Source organism: Alosa sapidissima, chromosome 1 (genome assembly GCF_018492685.1).
Source record: "Alosa sapidissima isolate fAloSap1 chromosome 1, fAloSap1.pri, whole genome shotgun sequence".
NCBI classification, from domain to species: Eukaryota; Metazoa; Chordata; class Actinopteri; order Clupeiformes; family Clupeidae; genus Alosa; species Alosa sapidissima.
In genome coordinates, this window is record NC_055957.1 from 15,193,583 (window position 1) to 15,209,998 (window position 16,416).

At 40.7% G+C, this 16,416-nt stretch overlaps 2 protein-coding genes across 2 annotated transcripts; both read right to left on the reverse strand.

The window, feature by feature from the left end:
• Positions 1-368: 368 nt before the first annotated feature.
• Positions 369-4,507, reverse strand: LOC121715868 (interferon-induced protein 44-like). Its single transcript, XM_042101891.1, has 8 exons — positions 4,320-4,507; positions 3,570-4,087; positions 3,424-3,475; positions 1,943-2,138; positions 1,618-1,770; positions 1,210-1,381; positions 960-1,060; positions 369-750 (listed from the first exon to the last, which is right to left on the reverse strand). Exons 2-8 carry the CDS (start codon positions 4,051-4,053, stop codon positions 562-564), a joined length of 1,347 nt encoding a protein of 448 aa, XP_041957825.1. The 5' UTR covers positions 4,054-4,087; positions 4,320-4,507; the 3' UTR covers positions 369-561.
• A 2,173-nt stretch (positions 4,508-6,680) lies between these two features.
• map1sb (microtubule-associated protein 1Sb) lies at positions 6,681-15,771 on the reverse strand. The gene is made up of 7 exons (XM_042111007.1): positions 15,615-15,771; positions 13,986-14,087; positions 12,769-12,851; positions 12,526-12,666; positions 9,183-12,414; positions 8,789-9,018; positions 6,681-8,619 (listed from the first exon to the last, which is right to left on the reverse strand). The coding sequence occupies exons 1-7, from the start codon at positions 15,769-15,771 to the stop codon at positions 8,464-8,466; spliced, it is 4,101 nt and encodes a 1,366-aa protein (XP_041966941.1). The 3' UTR covers positions 6,681-8,463.
• Between the last annotated feature and the right edge of the window lie 645 nt (positions 15,772-16,416).

The following is a 16,416-nucleotide window of genomic DNA, read 5'->3' on the forward strand; positions in this document are numbered from 1 at the left end:
TGGTGTTGCTTTCTTAACCCTGACGCCTATAGTTTGCCAGGTTTAAAAAAGTTATGAGGAAAATATTTTTATTTGGTGTGAAACACACACATACCTGTTTTTATGCTTTTCATTTGTTTTATAATTTGTATTAATATTTATTTTATCATTATTTTATTTATAAGCTAAGGTTGCTAGCATAGGTGTCTAAAACTAGATAAAAACACTTGCACTTTCTGTTTACAGTTTTGTGTGGTATTTGAAAAAAAGACCATTGCATTTTCAGAAATAGCCGGCCCTCCAATCAGATGACGTTGGCAGAATTGGCCCCCAGCTCATTTGAGTTTGAGACCCCTGATTTAGGGTATACCATGACTCAACTGTAATCATAATGTTGACTTGCATTTAATTTGTATATGTTGGTACCTCAGGAAAAAAAACAGTTTGAACTGTGGCGGATCTACATGAACCATTTCCTTGAACACATGAACTTGTAAGGTGATAGGAGATAAAGGGAACCTGCAGCATAAGGATTCTTAAAAATGCAATGCAAATAAGTCAGAGCTTCACTAAATGCAAGTTCTAGTCAGCCTTCTCTTCTTCGTCCAGGAAGAGATCATCGCAGTAGCTTTCTGCCACCCAAAGCATCTGGATGACAGAGTTGAGCAGCAGGATGTCTGTGTGCAGGTCCAGCTCCAGCTCCTGACTGTAATTCTTCACCGGAATCACAGCTGACATGGACATGCCCAGCTGGGCAGCAACCTCACGCATCTACAGAAATGTAAAACTAAATTAGTCAGAGGATTCAAAAATTAGGCTAAATCTAACTTATAATTTCATACCATGAGCAACATCCTAAGCACAAACATTGGTGGGTCAGCTCAATGCTTAAACACAACACTTCATGCACAAGACACTTTGCTTATTGTCAGACTTTGCACTTTTCTCATAATTTAAATTAGGGCCCATGTATTCCTCACCATTGCCTCAATGTTCTTGCTGCAGTAAACAGTTTTCAGGTCCTCTGCAACTAAGGGACAGGCCTCATCCACCTTGGTCATGAGCACGAGCTGAGGAATACCTAGAAGTCAAGACAAAATAAGCAGCATTCATTTCTCACTGGCATTTACAGTAGTTATAGAAATATTTGTTAGGAAATTTAGTAGTGCCATCTTGTGGTGTTCTTGAGTAAAGCTGCTGGACTAAATATTATCTCAGCGCAACACTGACCTAGCTGGTTGGTTTTCCTGCGGAAAGCAGCAAATTTCTCTATCATTCTGGCTGGGAGGAGTTTGACTTTGGCGGTGTCTATCACATAGACCACACAGTGGATCTTGTCCTTCAGTGTGAAAGATTTGCGGAAACCAGGAGCCTCCTCTTGCAAGGGCATTGATGGGTTGAACTGAAACAGTAACAGTGGTCTCTTCATCTTATATTATAAACCATCCCAAATGCTGTGGAAGCTGCTATAGCTATACTATTAAAGTATATAAAGTAAACAATAAAATAATTAGAGTGGGATGTCATACAAATTCTTATAGATATAATGGCCAGGTAACCCAATACATTTGTCCATATTTTATCTTACTCTCAGAATATTGTAAACACTAAGAAAACTATACAATAAATAAACGTTACCTGGTAGCGGTCTTGTACATGTCCCTTGAGAATGCTTGTGAAATCTTCTATATCCAAACCAGCATTTAAGCCCTCTTCCAGTCCCATGGTGTCACACAGAACAATTGGCAGGGGCTTCTTACTGTGTCCTCCTCTGATAGAGTAGGTGCGGAACTGATAGATACAAAGACATTCCATCGAGTGTGCTGTACTTGTGCTATGTAAACTTCCACTAACACAACATTTTAAATGTGGAAATTAGTAAAACATTCAGGTGTACAGTGTGTGTCCACTGAGAGGCTATTGAGATGTCAACTGTGTGTTTGTGTAACAGAGTCGTAAGTACCTGTGTGGTCAGACTGGTCCCTGCAGTGCCTGTGTTGGCCTGACTTGTCACATGACCTTTGAATACTGAACTGACAGAGTTGAAGAAGCTCGACTTCCCAGCCCCCACCTGCCCAACAAGCAGTATCCGGGCTTGGCTCACTGAGTTAATGTCAGACTTCCAGTTTGCAATGGTTTCCATTAGGCCTTTTTTACACCTAAAAAAACATCAAACTATTCATCTCATTTTTCATTCTGTATAGGGTATTGGTAGTTTCACATAGGGTAGGCACGTTGTTTCACAAGGTTATTATCATCTCACATTAATCTAAACTATCATCTAAAATCTAAATATTATTTATTTTAATTTATGTTTAGGCTACATCTGTTGAAGGCTAATTAAATGTTTCATGGTAACTGGTCATTGACAATTCTTAGATATAAATACAACCACAAATCAGAAAAAGTTGGGACGCTGTGTAAAATGCATATAAAAACAGAATGTGATAATATACAAGTCTTATAAACCCATATTTAGCAGCAAAAAGGACATAGACAATAGCCTGGCTAACGCCAAACCTCATCTCAATCTATTACATTGAGATTCTGGTCTGGGAACCACATATTAATTTTCTCGTATTTGAGGCGTGGTTTACGAATGTCCAGAGCCATTTATTGGGTGCTACGAATGTCTATCAAATGTGTCTGTACGTAGGTCATAGCCAATCGTATCCAAAGATCCGCTTTAACCCTCTCTGTCGTATCTGTTGGTAGCAGGGCAAAGACATCACCAAAAGATGCTCTTTTTTTTTCAAAATAAACTTTCTCTAAATGTATGTGTTCTAAATGACACTATCTAAGGATACATCGAAAGGTAACTTTGCATCTGCTGCCATGTTGGATCCAGATATAAACAAACTACAAGCTTCGGTGTGTCACATAGATGTCGTTATCTACTTGCGGGGCGGGCCAGTAACCCATTATCACAAGGATTCGTTGTACTGTCACGTTTTGGTAATCTATTATTCGTGCTGGGGTTGGAGGAGCTGGTAGGGGGACAGTTGGTAAGTGTTCTTAAAAATCTTATAAACTCCGGGTTCGCTAACTACGTTTTTGGTGCTACTGACAAGGTTTGGTGCTGTTTTGAACAATATTACTGGTTAAAAAATGCTATTTGGGAAGCGTTTAGCTCACCGCTCTTAGCTAATCCACTGTTTGCGATTTGGGGCTATACCTGTGAAAGCTCTGTAGTGGTTGATCAACGAAAAATACTGTCTCCACGGCTCATTTGATGTGTTTTAATGCAGAAAAAGACCCTGCGCTACGCCCCTGGAAGTAGTATTGTACATGAATAAACCCGATCTAGACCAACTCTCAATCTCAACTGAAATATGAGAGGCGGTCTGGTGTCAACCAGGCTAACACATTGTGTCCTTATTGAAATTAAACAAAGTATTCAGTGTGGCTAATAGGCTATGATTTTTAAAAGTAAAACTGACATACTCAGCATTCCATGTGACATTCCTCCAAGGCTTTGCCAAGAGAGCATCACACTCTAAAGAGACACAGTAAAGAGAGTGAATGGAATTTGTATAAATATTCCACATATTACATTCAATAAACATTGTGTAGCTGAACATCCTACTCACCCTCAACTCTGTAGACTTCACACTCAGTCAGTACCAAATCATTTCCATGCATTTTTAATGGATCGAAGTTGAAGAAATTCCCTGGGTTACTTTGGATGGCAGCTTCATTGTTGAAGAGGAAGACCAGAGACCCAAAATTGGGCCCAGTGTCTCCATCATTGAAGGAGTACTGGCCAGTACTTGTAACACGATAAGGCTCGGGGTTTTGCTCTCTTCCATCAAAGCTGAACAAAAAAGCCTTTTCATCGACAATATTTTGCCCTGTTTGTGCATAATCTTTACTAATGTATGCCCCAAATATGAATCCTGTGTTGTTGTAGGCAACAGTCAGGGTAGGGCCTTGTTGGTTGCACTTATAGTGAAAGTTATTATTATTATAGCTATGGACACTAGCTTTGTATATCAGATTAAGTTTGGCATAGCCAAACATAGAACAGATCATCCTCTCTTGATCTCTGGTCAGTTTGGATGTTATGACGCTCATGATGGTCCTTATACCGATGGAGACCTACAAAACACTGTGGAGAAGTAATAATCAACTTTATGCGACGTCAAATATCTGAAGACGTCGGCTAAACACCCATGCTTCAGCATTTTCATGTCCAAAATACTGAATTTCTGCAGTCAAGTACAGTACATGCAGTGCTATGCAATACAATAGTTTTTTCGTATCCAAAATACTGCATTTCCTGCATACTTTAGGACACATTGTCAAACACATGTAGCCCATTTCAATAATGCCATGCTTACCAGTTTTAGAGCTCCAGGATCCACAGCTTGGTTTGTTTATGTTAAAAGTTTACTATGAATCGAAACCGATGGACTTTGCGGATTAGGCTATTTGTTTCTTTGTCTATCACAGCTGTACTTGTCAAGTCAAGTGGTATGCTAGACTTTACAAGTTCAACCTACTTGATCCTTGTTGAACACTTGAACCTACTGAGAGCCATGGAACGTGGTGGAGCAACTTTTACAATGTTGCAGGGCAACCTCATAACCGGTTCAATATTTTGGTGGTTGCATAATCATCATGATAATTTGCCAAGTTCTTATTAAAATTATCCAAAAATGTTGTCCAATATCAATGGGAATGTGCCTGAACAATACCGAATAAAATAGACCTCTGAAGTTCGCCTACAAAAAAAGCTGCTATCTTTGAGATCCGGTATCTGGTGATTTCTCCAATGGGAAAACCTGGGGATTTTGAATTATCACACTTGTTAAACTCTTGTGGGGACGAAAAAGTCTGAAATGAAGACGTTTTCCCAAACACACTTTTGTCCTCTGCCTTCGAGTGGATACTGTGAACTCCGGTACGTGTGGCACACTTTGATTTTTTCTATCTTAGATCTAACTTGTTAACTAACTTAATGGCAAGTAGCATAGCAAGTTAGCTCTGGGGTAGCAAAAATCAATGTGTGCCGCCTTCACGTACAGGAGATCACAGTATCCACTCAAAGGCAGAGGACAAAATATGTTTGTACAGTGAATTAATGCTTTAATGAGTGCTGTAACTTGATGAAGATTGTAACTCTGCTACTACTTGCTGCCCCCTGTAGGCCACGCTGCCCCATGCAACAAGCAAACATTGTAGCCTTCTATTTGTTTACAGTTTTTCTCGATTGCTTTTACCTGCTTAAGTAAACTGGAACCCACTTGGTCTTCATGACTACTTTCTTTGCACAGCAGAAGTCATCTCTTGCGAATGTGTTCACACATTTTCATTGGGTTCACACATTTCTCACACCCTTTTGCAAAACAGTTAGCACAGGTGTCATTCAAAAGCCCCAAACTCTATTGGTTTTCCCATGCTAAACAAAAGGAAAACATCTTTTCACAGGTGGCATAGATTCCTTGCATAAGTCTGAATCTCTGATACACCTGTGTGAAACTCCTTTGCACAATTCTTCAATCAGCAATCATTCATTTTACATAAGAGATGTCTGTTTTGTGTTGCTATTTGCAAGTATGGATCTAATGCACATTTAGACAAAGTACTGTATTGCCTATTTGGTGGAGAAAACAGTACAAAAAGTGTTTTGCTGTAGGTTTATTTCGATGAATGTTGTAGTTCAATGAAATTTACAGTATCTTGCTAGGTGTTTGCTGTATGTCTTACATGTCAATGACAGTTACATCTTGGGAGGAATGAATAAATTATTTTTTTTATTCAGTACATTTTTTCTTTTCACAGTTTTTTAATGATACCAGAAAAATGAGAAAGTAATGGTACAGACATAGCAAAAATGCTCATTTTGAGAACTAGATTTTGCATTTTGTTGTCAAGTGTGTAATGATTGATTAAAGAGTGTTTTTGAATTGGTAACAAGTTGTAGTGTTTGAAGGCAGGATTTGCTTTTGCTGCATGTTTTAAGTGTTTTGAGAGAGTAACAGCCTTTTGCAAGCTAAATGTGTCATTTTGTCCAGAGTGCTTTTGTTCAGACACGGGTGTTAACTGTTTTGAGAATGTGATGTCAGAGTTGACACAGGTATCAAAACGATCGAGAAAAACTAGTACATTTTGTCTTTTCACAGTTTTTTTCTGATAGGCCTACCAGAAAAGTGAGAAAGTAATGGAACAGACATAGCAAAAATGCTCATTTTGAGAACTAGATTTTGCATTTTGTTGTCCAGTGTGTAATGATTGATTAAAGAGTGTTTTTTAATTGGCAACAAGTTGTAGTGTTTGAAGGCAAGATTTGCTTTTGCTGCATGTTTTAAGTGTTTTGAGAGAGTAACAGCCTTTTGCAAGCAAAATGTGTCATTTTGTCCAGAGTGCTTTTGTTCAGACACGGGTGTTAACTGTTTTGAGAGTGTGATTTCAGAGTTGACACAGGTATCAAAACGATCAAGAAAAACTGTAATTTGATTGAAAGTGAGCAATTCCATCTCCTGTTCCAGCTTTACTTACACGACTATCATGGATTTAAGTCTAAACCACATTAGCATCTTGATAAGAGACTATCACATATCTGATATGTATTTATATTTCTGGTCATTCTTATAAGTACATGGTACCTTTTCATATAAAGAAATCAATCTGACAAGTCACAGAAAAAGACAACCACATTCTTGCTCCATACAACGATCCCTGCCTCCAAAGAGGTCTGAGTAAGCCAAGACAAGTTCTTATTTCAGAAAAATCCAGGAAGGTTCTTTAATAGATGGGCATATAATTCATGTAGCCTGCCACATAGTTACAGTCACACACAGTGGGACATAGAATGAATGAAACAGAATCCATGACTTAATCCTTGATAAGGGGGATGCTGTATACATACGGTCATTTTTTCACATTTAAAATAAGTTGGAAAAGACAACTTGGAGAAACAAACTCCCAATACATTTAGAGTGTGAAATAAGAGTGAAATAAACAGTAAAATCCATTCAAGTTATTTCTTAAAACATTCACATTGTGTTAAACAAAATCATATTAGCCAGTATGTAGTGGTACTGTGAGAAACTAAAATTTTCTGTAGCTTTAATTTAATGGTCATAAACAACAGACTTTGAACATTGATCCAGCAATTTACTCTCACCACAAGATATCAGATCACAGTAGTCAGCTAAGAATGGGAAATAGCGTCGCTTAGTGGACAGGGCCTACACCCTACAATATGGCCTAAGTAAAAAAAAAGAAGAAAGAAATTAAATATATTTTATGTGTATAAAAATGACTGTAATAGTCTAACCAATTGTAATTGTATACCAATTGACTATCATGGCCTGTTTGGTGAACCACATCCCATTTAAAACAGTAGGCTACAAAATCAAGATACCGGTAAGTTAAATTATTTTTTCATGTGAAGCCATACATACAACGCATAAGCAGACACACAAGTACACAAGGTTAATTTTACATTTTGTCAAATACTCTGTAGGCACAAAATGAAACAGTCAGAAGAAAATATCCCATCAGCAACATTAGTTCTGTATTGCAAAATGTAAAACATGTATACACCAAGCTACACCTGTATTAAATAACAATTCAGATATTAACAATTTGTTCAAAACCTCTTATAGAGTTTATTTTATAATTGTCCAAGTAAACATAATTGATTGCCAGATCAATGTCCTCACATCTGCCACTATTTTAATCAGTTTACATAAAGAGCATCAGAATAATTTTAAACATCATCTATATTCATATATATAACAGGTTTTACTAAATTTGATTGACTTTGATTGGTCTTTCTTTTAAAGAATTTGTTTTCAATAGGAAAAATGAATCTTAGATTTTATGTGTTATGCCTACAAAAAAGTATTTGTTACCACAGACCTGAGCCTTTCTAGATCATATCTACAGAGGGACTCACATTGCCGCTTGGTTTTATACAATGAGCTCATGCATGTTAGTGTTGCCAAGAGATTTCCATTGTTACAATCACTTTGGAATTACCTCCAATGATACATCTTAGTCAGGCACTTCCTCCTCTTACTGGTCATTCACTGTGTATGCATTACTGTACCTACATACAAGTCTTCTATAACACTTATTTGCTTACATATACGACAGTCTTTTTTTAAACAAATCTAGTTTATGATAACTGTCAACACTTCAAAGTGCACATGATATATCCTTTTGGAAAACCCAATCAAGCACAATTGTTTGTCATTAGACTATAAATTAGACAGTGCTCAGAGTTATCAGTTTTCAGTCTAAAGGAGAACATTTGTGTGTGTGAGAGAGTGTGACACATACTCACTTAGTGAGTTGTGAGTATTTGTGTGTGAGAGAGTGTGACACATAGAGAGTTTTGAGTCTTTGTGTGGTGGTTATTGTGTGTGTGTGTGTGTGTGTGAGAGAGAGAGAGAGAGTGAGAGAGAGACAGAGAGAGAGAGAGAGTATGTGTGTGTTTCTCTGTGACTAAATGGGTAAGATTTTGTCTGCTCATCAGAACTCCACTTTGCAAGCAGGGAAGGTATCCTCCTGCATGGCCACGGTGCTGTTGCTGCCTAGCACAGTGACCCCAAGCTTCCTTTGCTTTTCCTGGCTCTGCTGGTACCACTCATGAATGGTCAGGGACTCAAACGTGGGTATCAAAGTCACCTGAAAAACACAAAAATCAATAACGATATGGCTAAGCCATCAGGATTTGATCATTCATGCATAATAAAAAATGATCAAAACAGGACATAGATATAACAGAAAATGTGTATTAATGTGTACTAATGGTGTTTTAATAATAATAACAAAGGGTCAATAAGTGTTATCTGACCGGCACATCATCCGGCCAGACAGATTTTCCCTCCAGGATGGCATCCAGAATGGGCCTCAAAATGGTCTCCTTCAGAGAGTCATCACCGCTGATGATGTAACAGGAAGAGCGCAAACGGGTGAAGAACTCAACATCAACGGTAGAGGCTGCATGGCCAGATGGTAGATATGCCAAGTCCAAATAGATCGGTGGGCCTACAATACTTCCAGCCTTGCTGCCAATGGTATAGCCTGTGAAGTGAACATTAGGCAAGAAAAACTGAGTGAGTAAAACTGTGTATTAACTCATTTACTGAAAAACTATATTGTGTATCTTGAAATAGGAATGAGACTACCATTGTAGTAGTAGTACATAATCGATGGAAAAGCAATAAGACAGCATAATTAGTTCTTACCTGAAGAAGTGGGCCGTGATGCACCTCCTCTAGCACCTGAGGGACGAAGAACTGCCTGGGGCTCTGAAGCACAGCTGGTCTTCAGATTGCCCCCCGAAGCACCTGCACCGCCTGGCTTGACTTTGTTCCCCTGAACAAGCCCTAAAGTGGACACAGGCCTCTGAGTGGCTACAGGTAACCTCTTAGTCTTCGCTGTTGCAACCCTTACGCCTCTGCCGGGGTCGGGCATGCAGGTGCCAGGCTGAGGCGGCAACGGGGGAAGGTCTTTCAGGGGAGTGGGTAGGGGGTCCTGAGGCAGCGGATTGCCCCCTTTCAGGGAAAGGTGACTCTGTGCACCATCACCGGCGTTCTGCGGCAGAAACGCCATGCCGCACTCATCATCCGAGTCCAGGGCTCCGTCGGCTGTGATGGAAGGACAGTCTTCGGTGCCCGGAGGCATGTCCGAGTCGGAGGCGGTGGGCAGGTAATCGCTCGTGGATGTCAGCGGTGTCTCCTGTGCACATGGACGAGGCTTGCTGGCCAGATGAGATGGCGCCTTGGGTTTTGGCACCTCCTGAGAGAGGTCACTGTCATCTGAGAATTCGTGAGGGCTAGGGTTAGCCACTCTGGGCGACAGGGGATGCTGATGATTTCCGACAGGCTTAAAGTGTTTGAACTCACACGGCGACACCAGGCAAAGGTCAACATCGTGAGTGGGGTCAAATATGAGCCCTTGTGGTGCCAGGGGGCGCCCATCTGAGCCCTCATTCTGGTTTTTCATGCCGTGGGAAATCTTCAGGGGCAAGGCCATTCCCACTTTGAAGTCAGAGTCCACAAAATGTCCATTAGAGTAGGACTGCTCGTCCTCATTACTAGATTCACTTACAGGTGGAAGCACCTGCTCAAAAGACATTGATAATGACTCATCCACTTCTGTTGATTGTGGAGAACAGACTTCAGCAGGCATAGAATGTGTGGTGGTCACTGTGGGGGATATGTCTGGGCCAATGTCTTTGAAGGAACTCAGGGACAGGAAGCTTGTGTGTTTGTCTTTGGAGGATGTAGAGGTGCTCTCTTGGTTGCTTTTGATAGGCCCTGCATCAGAGTTCTTGTAAGATTCCATTGATTGGCTGTCTGACCCCAAGCACGAAATCTTGCTTCCAAGACTGCTGTTCTTCTTGGAGGACCACATCTCCTCAGGTGACAGATGGTAAGGAGTATGGCCAGCGCTGTTTGGGCCGGACCGTGGGGAGGTCAACTCAAGCGTCTTTTCGTCCGGACTACCACAGGCATCCTCTGGGCTATTCTTCTTGGATGCATTCTCTTTCAGAGCCCCATCGAGTAACGTATACTCAGTTGGCGTGAGGTCCAGATTTACGCATTCGTCACTTTTAGGGGGTTTAGCAAAGGAAGAGGGAAATGGCGCTCCTTTGCCATCTTTACAGCAACCCCCTTCAGCACCATCCGAGTTGGACTGTGTTCCATCCAGCCCACCAAATTCACGGCCAGATTCTGACAGTACTTGGGGCATGTGTTCAGTGAGAACTTTAACATGACCCTCCTCTCCTCTTCTGCCATGAACCTCATCTTCTTCCTCACGTAACCGCAGGAACTCTGATGTGAGGTTCTCTGGTGATGACACAGGAGAGCGATTTGGAGCGTCCTCTGTATCACCGGACAGGATCTGATTTTGCTGGTCTTTGTTAGATTTGTGGTTTATTTTCTTACACTCCATCTCTTTGCTGTTGTTTGCTGCTTTTGCACTGCCTGCTTGACTGTTATTTTTGTTTGGCTCAACAGACTGACACGCTGTAACTTTCTTAGAATCCTTGCTGAGAGGTTTCTTATTTTTGCCATTTTCTGTTTTTAAGTCCCTCTTTCCATCCTTTCTTCCATCATTTCTTACATCTACCTTAGGTCTTCCTGAGGTAGGTTCCTTTTTACTCGGTGTTCTCCTCAATCCATTATCAGATTTCGGTGGAGCAGTTGTGGCACCGGGCTTGTCCAGTTTGGTTGCCCGCATTTTGCTGCTGTCAGCGGATTTTGCCTTTTCCTCTCCCTTTGGCTCCTTTTGGTCACTTTCGGTTGTGGCTTTGGTCTTGTCACTTTTAACTTCTCCACGGGGTGACTTCTCCTTGAAAAGTGCACTCCCTGGCCGTGAGTTGCTGGACTTGAGGCTGTCTTGGCTCTCGGCTCGTTTAGGATTCTTATCTGACTTTGATGACTCCAAATCGTTGGGGCACACCACTGGTCGTTTGAGGAAATCCAGATGTTTGATTTTTTCCAAACCTTCCAGAATTTTCCCCTGCGGTGTAGAGCCAGGGAAAAGAACTCGAATTATCTTCTCACGTGGGTTAGCTGGATGCCAGACCAGCAGTGCACAAACTGACACAAGGCTAGTCAGGGGCACCTCTGTTCCTTTGGGATTTGAGCTGTTCTCAGGCCAGTGATGCATGAACATCTCAAGATCTTTTGAGCGTTTTGCTGGGTTTAGGACATACAGCTCCAAACATCCCACCCCCATCTTCTGGAAGAGGATGACCGGTTCGATTGCAGCTCCTGCTAAGCGCAAAAGTGGTTCAGGCGTGATTTTTAGCTTCTCCAGGTACCGTAAGGTGAGTGCCACTTGATCACTACTCCTGAGCACATTCGGCTCCCCGTGGACCTTTTTCAGCCGGTTCGGTGCATTGAGGAACACCACGCCGATCTCTGGCGAGATAAGATTCTTCATCCATTTCTCTTTGATTTGGGATTCAGTGGCGTTCTCGTCCTGCTCAGCCACTTTCCTTTCCAACAGGCTGTTCACGCCAGGCAAGCTGTCTAGGCCAACATGCGTCAGAAGCACTGAGTCAACCCTGTCCAAGTGCCTCACTAGCTTCCAGAAACAGGAGCGAGTGTCGGCTCCACCATTAACCAAGACATTAAAACCGTTCACTGCGAAGAAGGCACAGTCACCCCTCCCGCCAGGGAAAACATAGCAGCATGGCCGACAAAGCTTCAGGAAGCCCACAGTGTTTGGGGGCTCCAGCAGGTCAAAGGGGGAGAGGAGCTCCATGGACTCAGAAATGCAGTCTGTGAACTCCTCAAGCCCCTCCATCTTTGGCAACACCATCAAAGGGTTGATTTTGATATCGATACTGTCCTGCAAGGTTTGTTTGCCCAACACAGAGTTCTTCCACTTCCCAGTTTTTGGGCAGCTTAAGGTCAGAGCTGCCTTGCCAGTCCCACTTGCAGCAGTCAGCAGCTGGCGTATCTAAATATAATAGATATGAACAGAATGTAAGCATTAATTGAAGTAAAGTTAAATAGAAATATGTTTGAATACAACATGCTCACAGTACTTGATGGATTTTGAATCACCTACCTCCTCATCTGCAAAAATCTGGATGAAATCATGTGGTGAGAACTGGCCAGTATGCAGAAGCAAATCACCGGAGTCCTCTGATGACTGTCCAGTTAATATAAGCAACTTGTGACGAGATCCATCTAATATGAGCCAGTGAACCTGCATATCAAAATGTATGATCATATAATTAATTAAAAAATACATCATGTATTTTAGACCTATAAATGGTTCAAAAATACAATGAAAATGGTTACTCCTCACCTCTGAGTACACTAACTCCTCAGAAGGGTTGACCACAGCATGGATGTTTAGAATGTCTGAACTATACTGTAATGACCTCTGACCTGATAGCAGAGACAGAAGACAAAATTCAGTGATACCCTGGATGCAAGTCTGGACATTCCAAGAGGTTCAATCCCTAGCTTCATCAGGGACACCAGCTTCATTCAAGGACAAAAGAGAGGACTACTGCTTAAATGTTATCAAACAATAAATTGACCCGTGTATGTTTGTCTCAATGAGTGTGTGTGTGTGTGTGTGTGTGTGTGAGAGAGAGAGAGAGAGAGAGAGAGAGAGAGAGAGATTATGTTAGGCTTCACTCTGCCCCAAGAATCCTAGTGCAAAACAATTGTTTGGAAGCACTTCCTTTCCCTCCCTTTACAGGATGTGCTGAGGTGGTGGCCCAAAGAAAGGCTGCAAACACTGTGCACAGAAAGAATATGAAACTCGTCTGAAGTAAACCCAACGTTAAACTAACGTTATCAATGTCACTGATTATTTTTGACCAAGGTTTCTGTAACTCAAGCAATGAAAAGGAAAATTACTCAATAAACATTACCTTAAGGAAATAATACAGTGAACCATTTACAATCTCATTTGTGTTGAGTCAGTCCATGAGTTAATGCCTTCACACCAGTACAACCAGTGTATTGTAAAATGTAAACAATTAGCTATTGTACAGATAAAAATTTACTCTATACTACAGCATACAGTACATGTTATTTCCATGACATCTAGTAAATCAATCAGCGTTGGTTTGGGTAGTATATTAGCAGGTTTTCCATGCAAGACATTGTTTTCAATAACACCATGTAAGATTACATTTCAAGGGGACAGAATGACCAGTGATGTCTGGGAAATATTCAGCAGCAGAGAATGTTCCAGAACATTCAAAACAATTCTCTTTTGTTTCCCAAATGCCATTGCACCATGAATTCAGCTTCTATTCTATTTGCAGTTTGAGCTATTTAAATGACATAATATGCTTTTTTGGATATGTGTATTAGTGAAATGTTGACAATGTTGTTTCTGAAGCTATTGAAGAGTCTTGATAAATATTTAATCCCTTTGTTTAGCAGTCTTAGCCACTGCAAAAAGAGATCTTTCTTTGTAACATTATGACTTGGCAATTGAAGGAAATGCATTTGATTATTTTTTTTTGTACATACGCAAAATCAAAAGAGAGACAATATATATACCTTTGACATCACTAGACAGGGCATTGGAATGCCTGGACACAAAGAGCTTGAGGTGCTCATCCAGGTTACATGCACTCAGGTCAATATCCCAGGAGCGGATGCCTAAACCCAAGAATTCAGAATCAAGTGTGAATGTGAAACGTCAAGATTTACCTATATGTCCTGAAATAGGAGGCTCTGAGTTAAGACATCTAAAACTTCCACTCCACACTTAGAAACAGATAATTATTAGAATATCAAGTCATTGTCATAATATCCTCATGATAATTGAATTTGTCTGAACCCAAGTACTACATGGACAAAGTAATAGCTACAGTATTCACGACACAGACAATCTATGTGTTTGCTGGGGCTGATCTATGGGAAGGTACAGGGTTTATGGTGACCGCAGAGGCCAGTATTAAATGCCTGAGCATGACATACATTAAATGAGAAGAATTACTTCAGCTGTGTCAGCTTAGCTGAGCTGGGCAAATCAAACATTCGTTTCCCTGAAGCTTGACGACGTGTACCAGCCTAAATGGGCAGAGACGAGCAGTTTATCAAATGGGCTATTTAAAGGTCATCTTGAAACATATGAGCAGTATTTAAAACAGCCCTTTTAGATATCATGTTTCAAGACCTAAGAGGGGTGGCTATTCAATGTTTATCACTATACATTATGTTTCTGTGTACACAATGCAGTATGTTGATGAAGAGCAGTCAACATAAAGAGACTTGCTAGAGACTATTATGGACTCTCAGCTACATTGATAGACCAAAAAAGGCTGTTTCAATTTGTCAGTCAGCTTAGATGACATAAGTCAGTCATCTCCATTTATTTTAGAACATTTTGTGCCTCCTGACTGGTCTTTGGTGTTTGTCATTATCTTGTTGTCCTTAGCATTCCTTAATAAATAGACGATAAGGTTGTGGCATCAACAGATATTTTACACTATAAAGGATTCACTTCAGTGAGTGCAGCCGTTCGGGTTAGACTTTTACTCCCAGACAGACATCTGCATTTAACAACCTTTAAATCGACATACTGGCACATTAAGACACGGCACAGCTCAACTTAACAGCTTTAGCACCGGTGACTGACAGTCGTTCTGGGATAACAGAACAAAGCGCTATAAAATGAGCTTGCTTTAACAAACGAAGTGCGATGACTAGACCATGCGAAACCGTATAATAGACATCGAGATGACTCGCGCTCGATGTCTCCAGCCCCAGGAAACACTGCAAGAGACTGCACTGCACCAGGGAACTGGGACTTGTCAAACATCAAGGATTTGTAATTATGCTAGAACTGTATATTGGCAGGCGATTATGGTCCAAAGGCTTGCCACTATTTCGAAATGAAGATGAAAATGGCCACTGTGCACAATAGCATCTTCTAACACAAGAATAATTGTACAGAGACTAGATAACACTGCGCTGTATAATAGTCTTGGCCATTTCTCGTTTGCGCACTGAGGAATTGTTGATCCTGTCATAGGTGTTTATTATAGGTGTTTATAGTATACTAATTCAGCAAACATTAAAATGGTATAGCGGATATTCTGTCACCTAAACCCAATGCATAGCCTACTGAGACATGCATCATTGCCCACCGCAGAAACATTTATTGAAATAAAACGCCCATACCTCTTTCAATTTCTAGCATAACATATTCGACAAGGCTCAGTCGTCGGTGCGCTCCGATAATAATTAGTAGAGAATATTTGTCATTGTTGAAGCCCGCCTGAACTGCCCGACCCTGGTTTCCAATCGGTTCCCTTGGTCGCGCTTGTTCAGACGCCATGTTGAAAAGTTATGGTTATGATGTCATACGCAAACAATCAAGCTTAAAAACAAAAAATCTGACCAATCGCTGCCTTGCGCAGGGTCGCCAGCGCATGTATATTGTAGAACACAAGTTTCATTTATATTTTTTATTTCAAACAGCAATATAGTGAAATAGGCAAATTTGTCCAAACTAATTTTAGGGAAGAAAGATGGGTTTGTCACAGTGACTTTATTACATGAACACAGATCTGTTCATACAGTAACTACGGTTTTGTGATTAAAATACAAAACACTGATGAAGCACATGAGCATCATGTTATGCGTTTTAGCAAGAACTGTGATAGATATTTCGTTGCACTGTAAATCACTACACTCTTAAAATGAATGTGTTGAAAACAACACAACTTGCGTTGTTTTAACACATCTTTTTGTCCAGATAGGGACAACACATTCATTTTAAGAGTGTACAAACATTTTAATGTGAAGAAGTCACAGGAAGTTTCATGTGGGCAGGCGCAGTTTCCCAACTCTTGGACAGAACAGTGCTCACGTCACACTAAATAGCAAAATAGAGATTATTAGGCTAATATCCACCTGAATGTGCGTTTTATGAAACATTGACTAGAGCCACATTACAGGAATGTTGAATGCTTAAATGTGA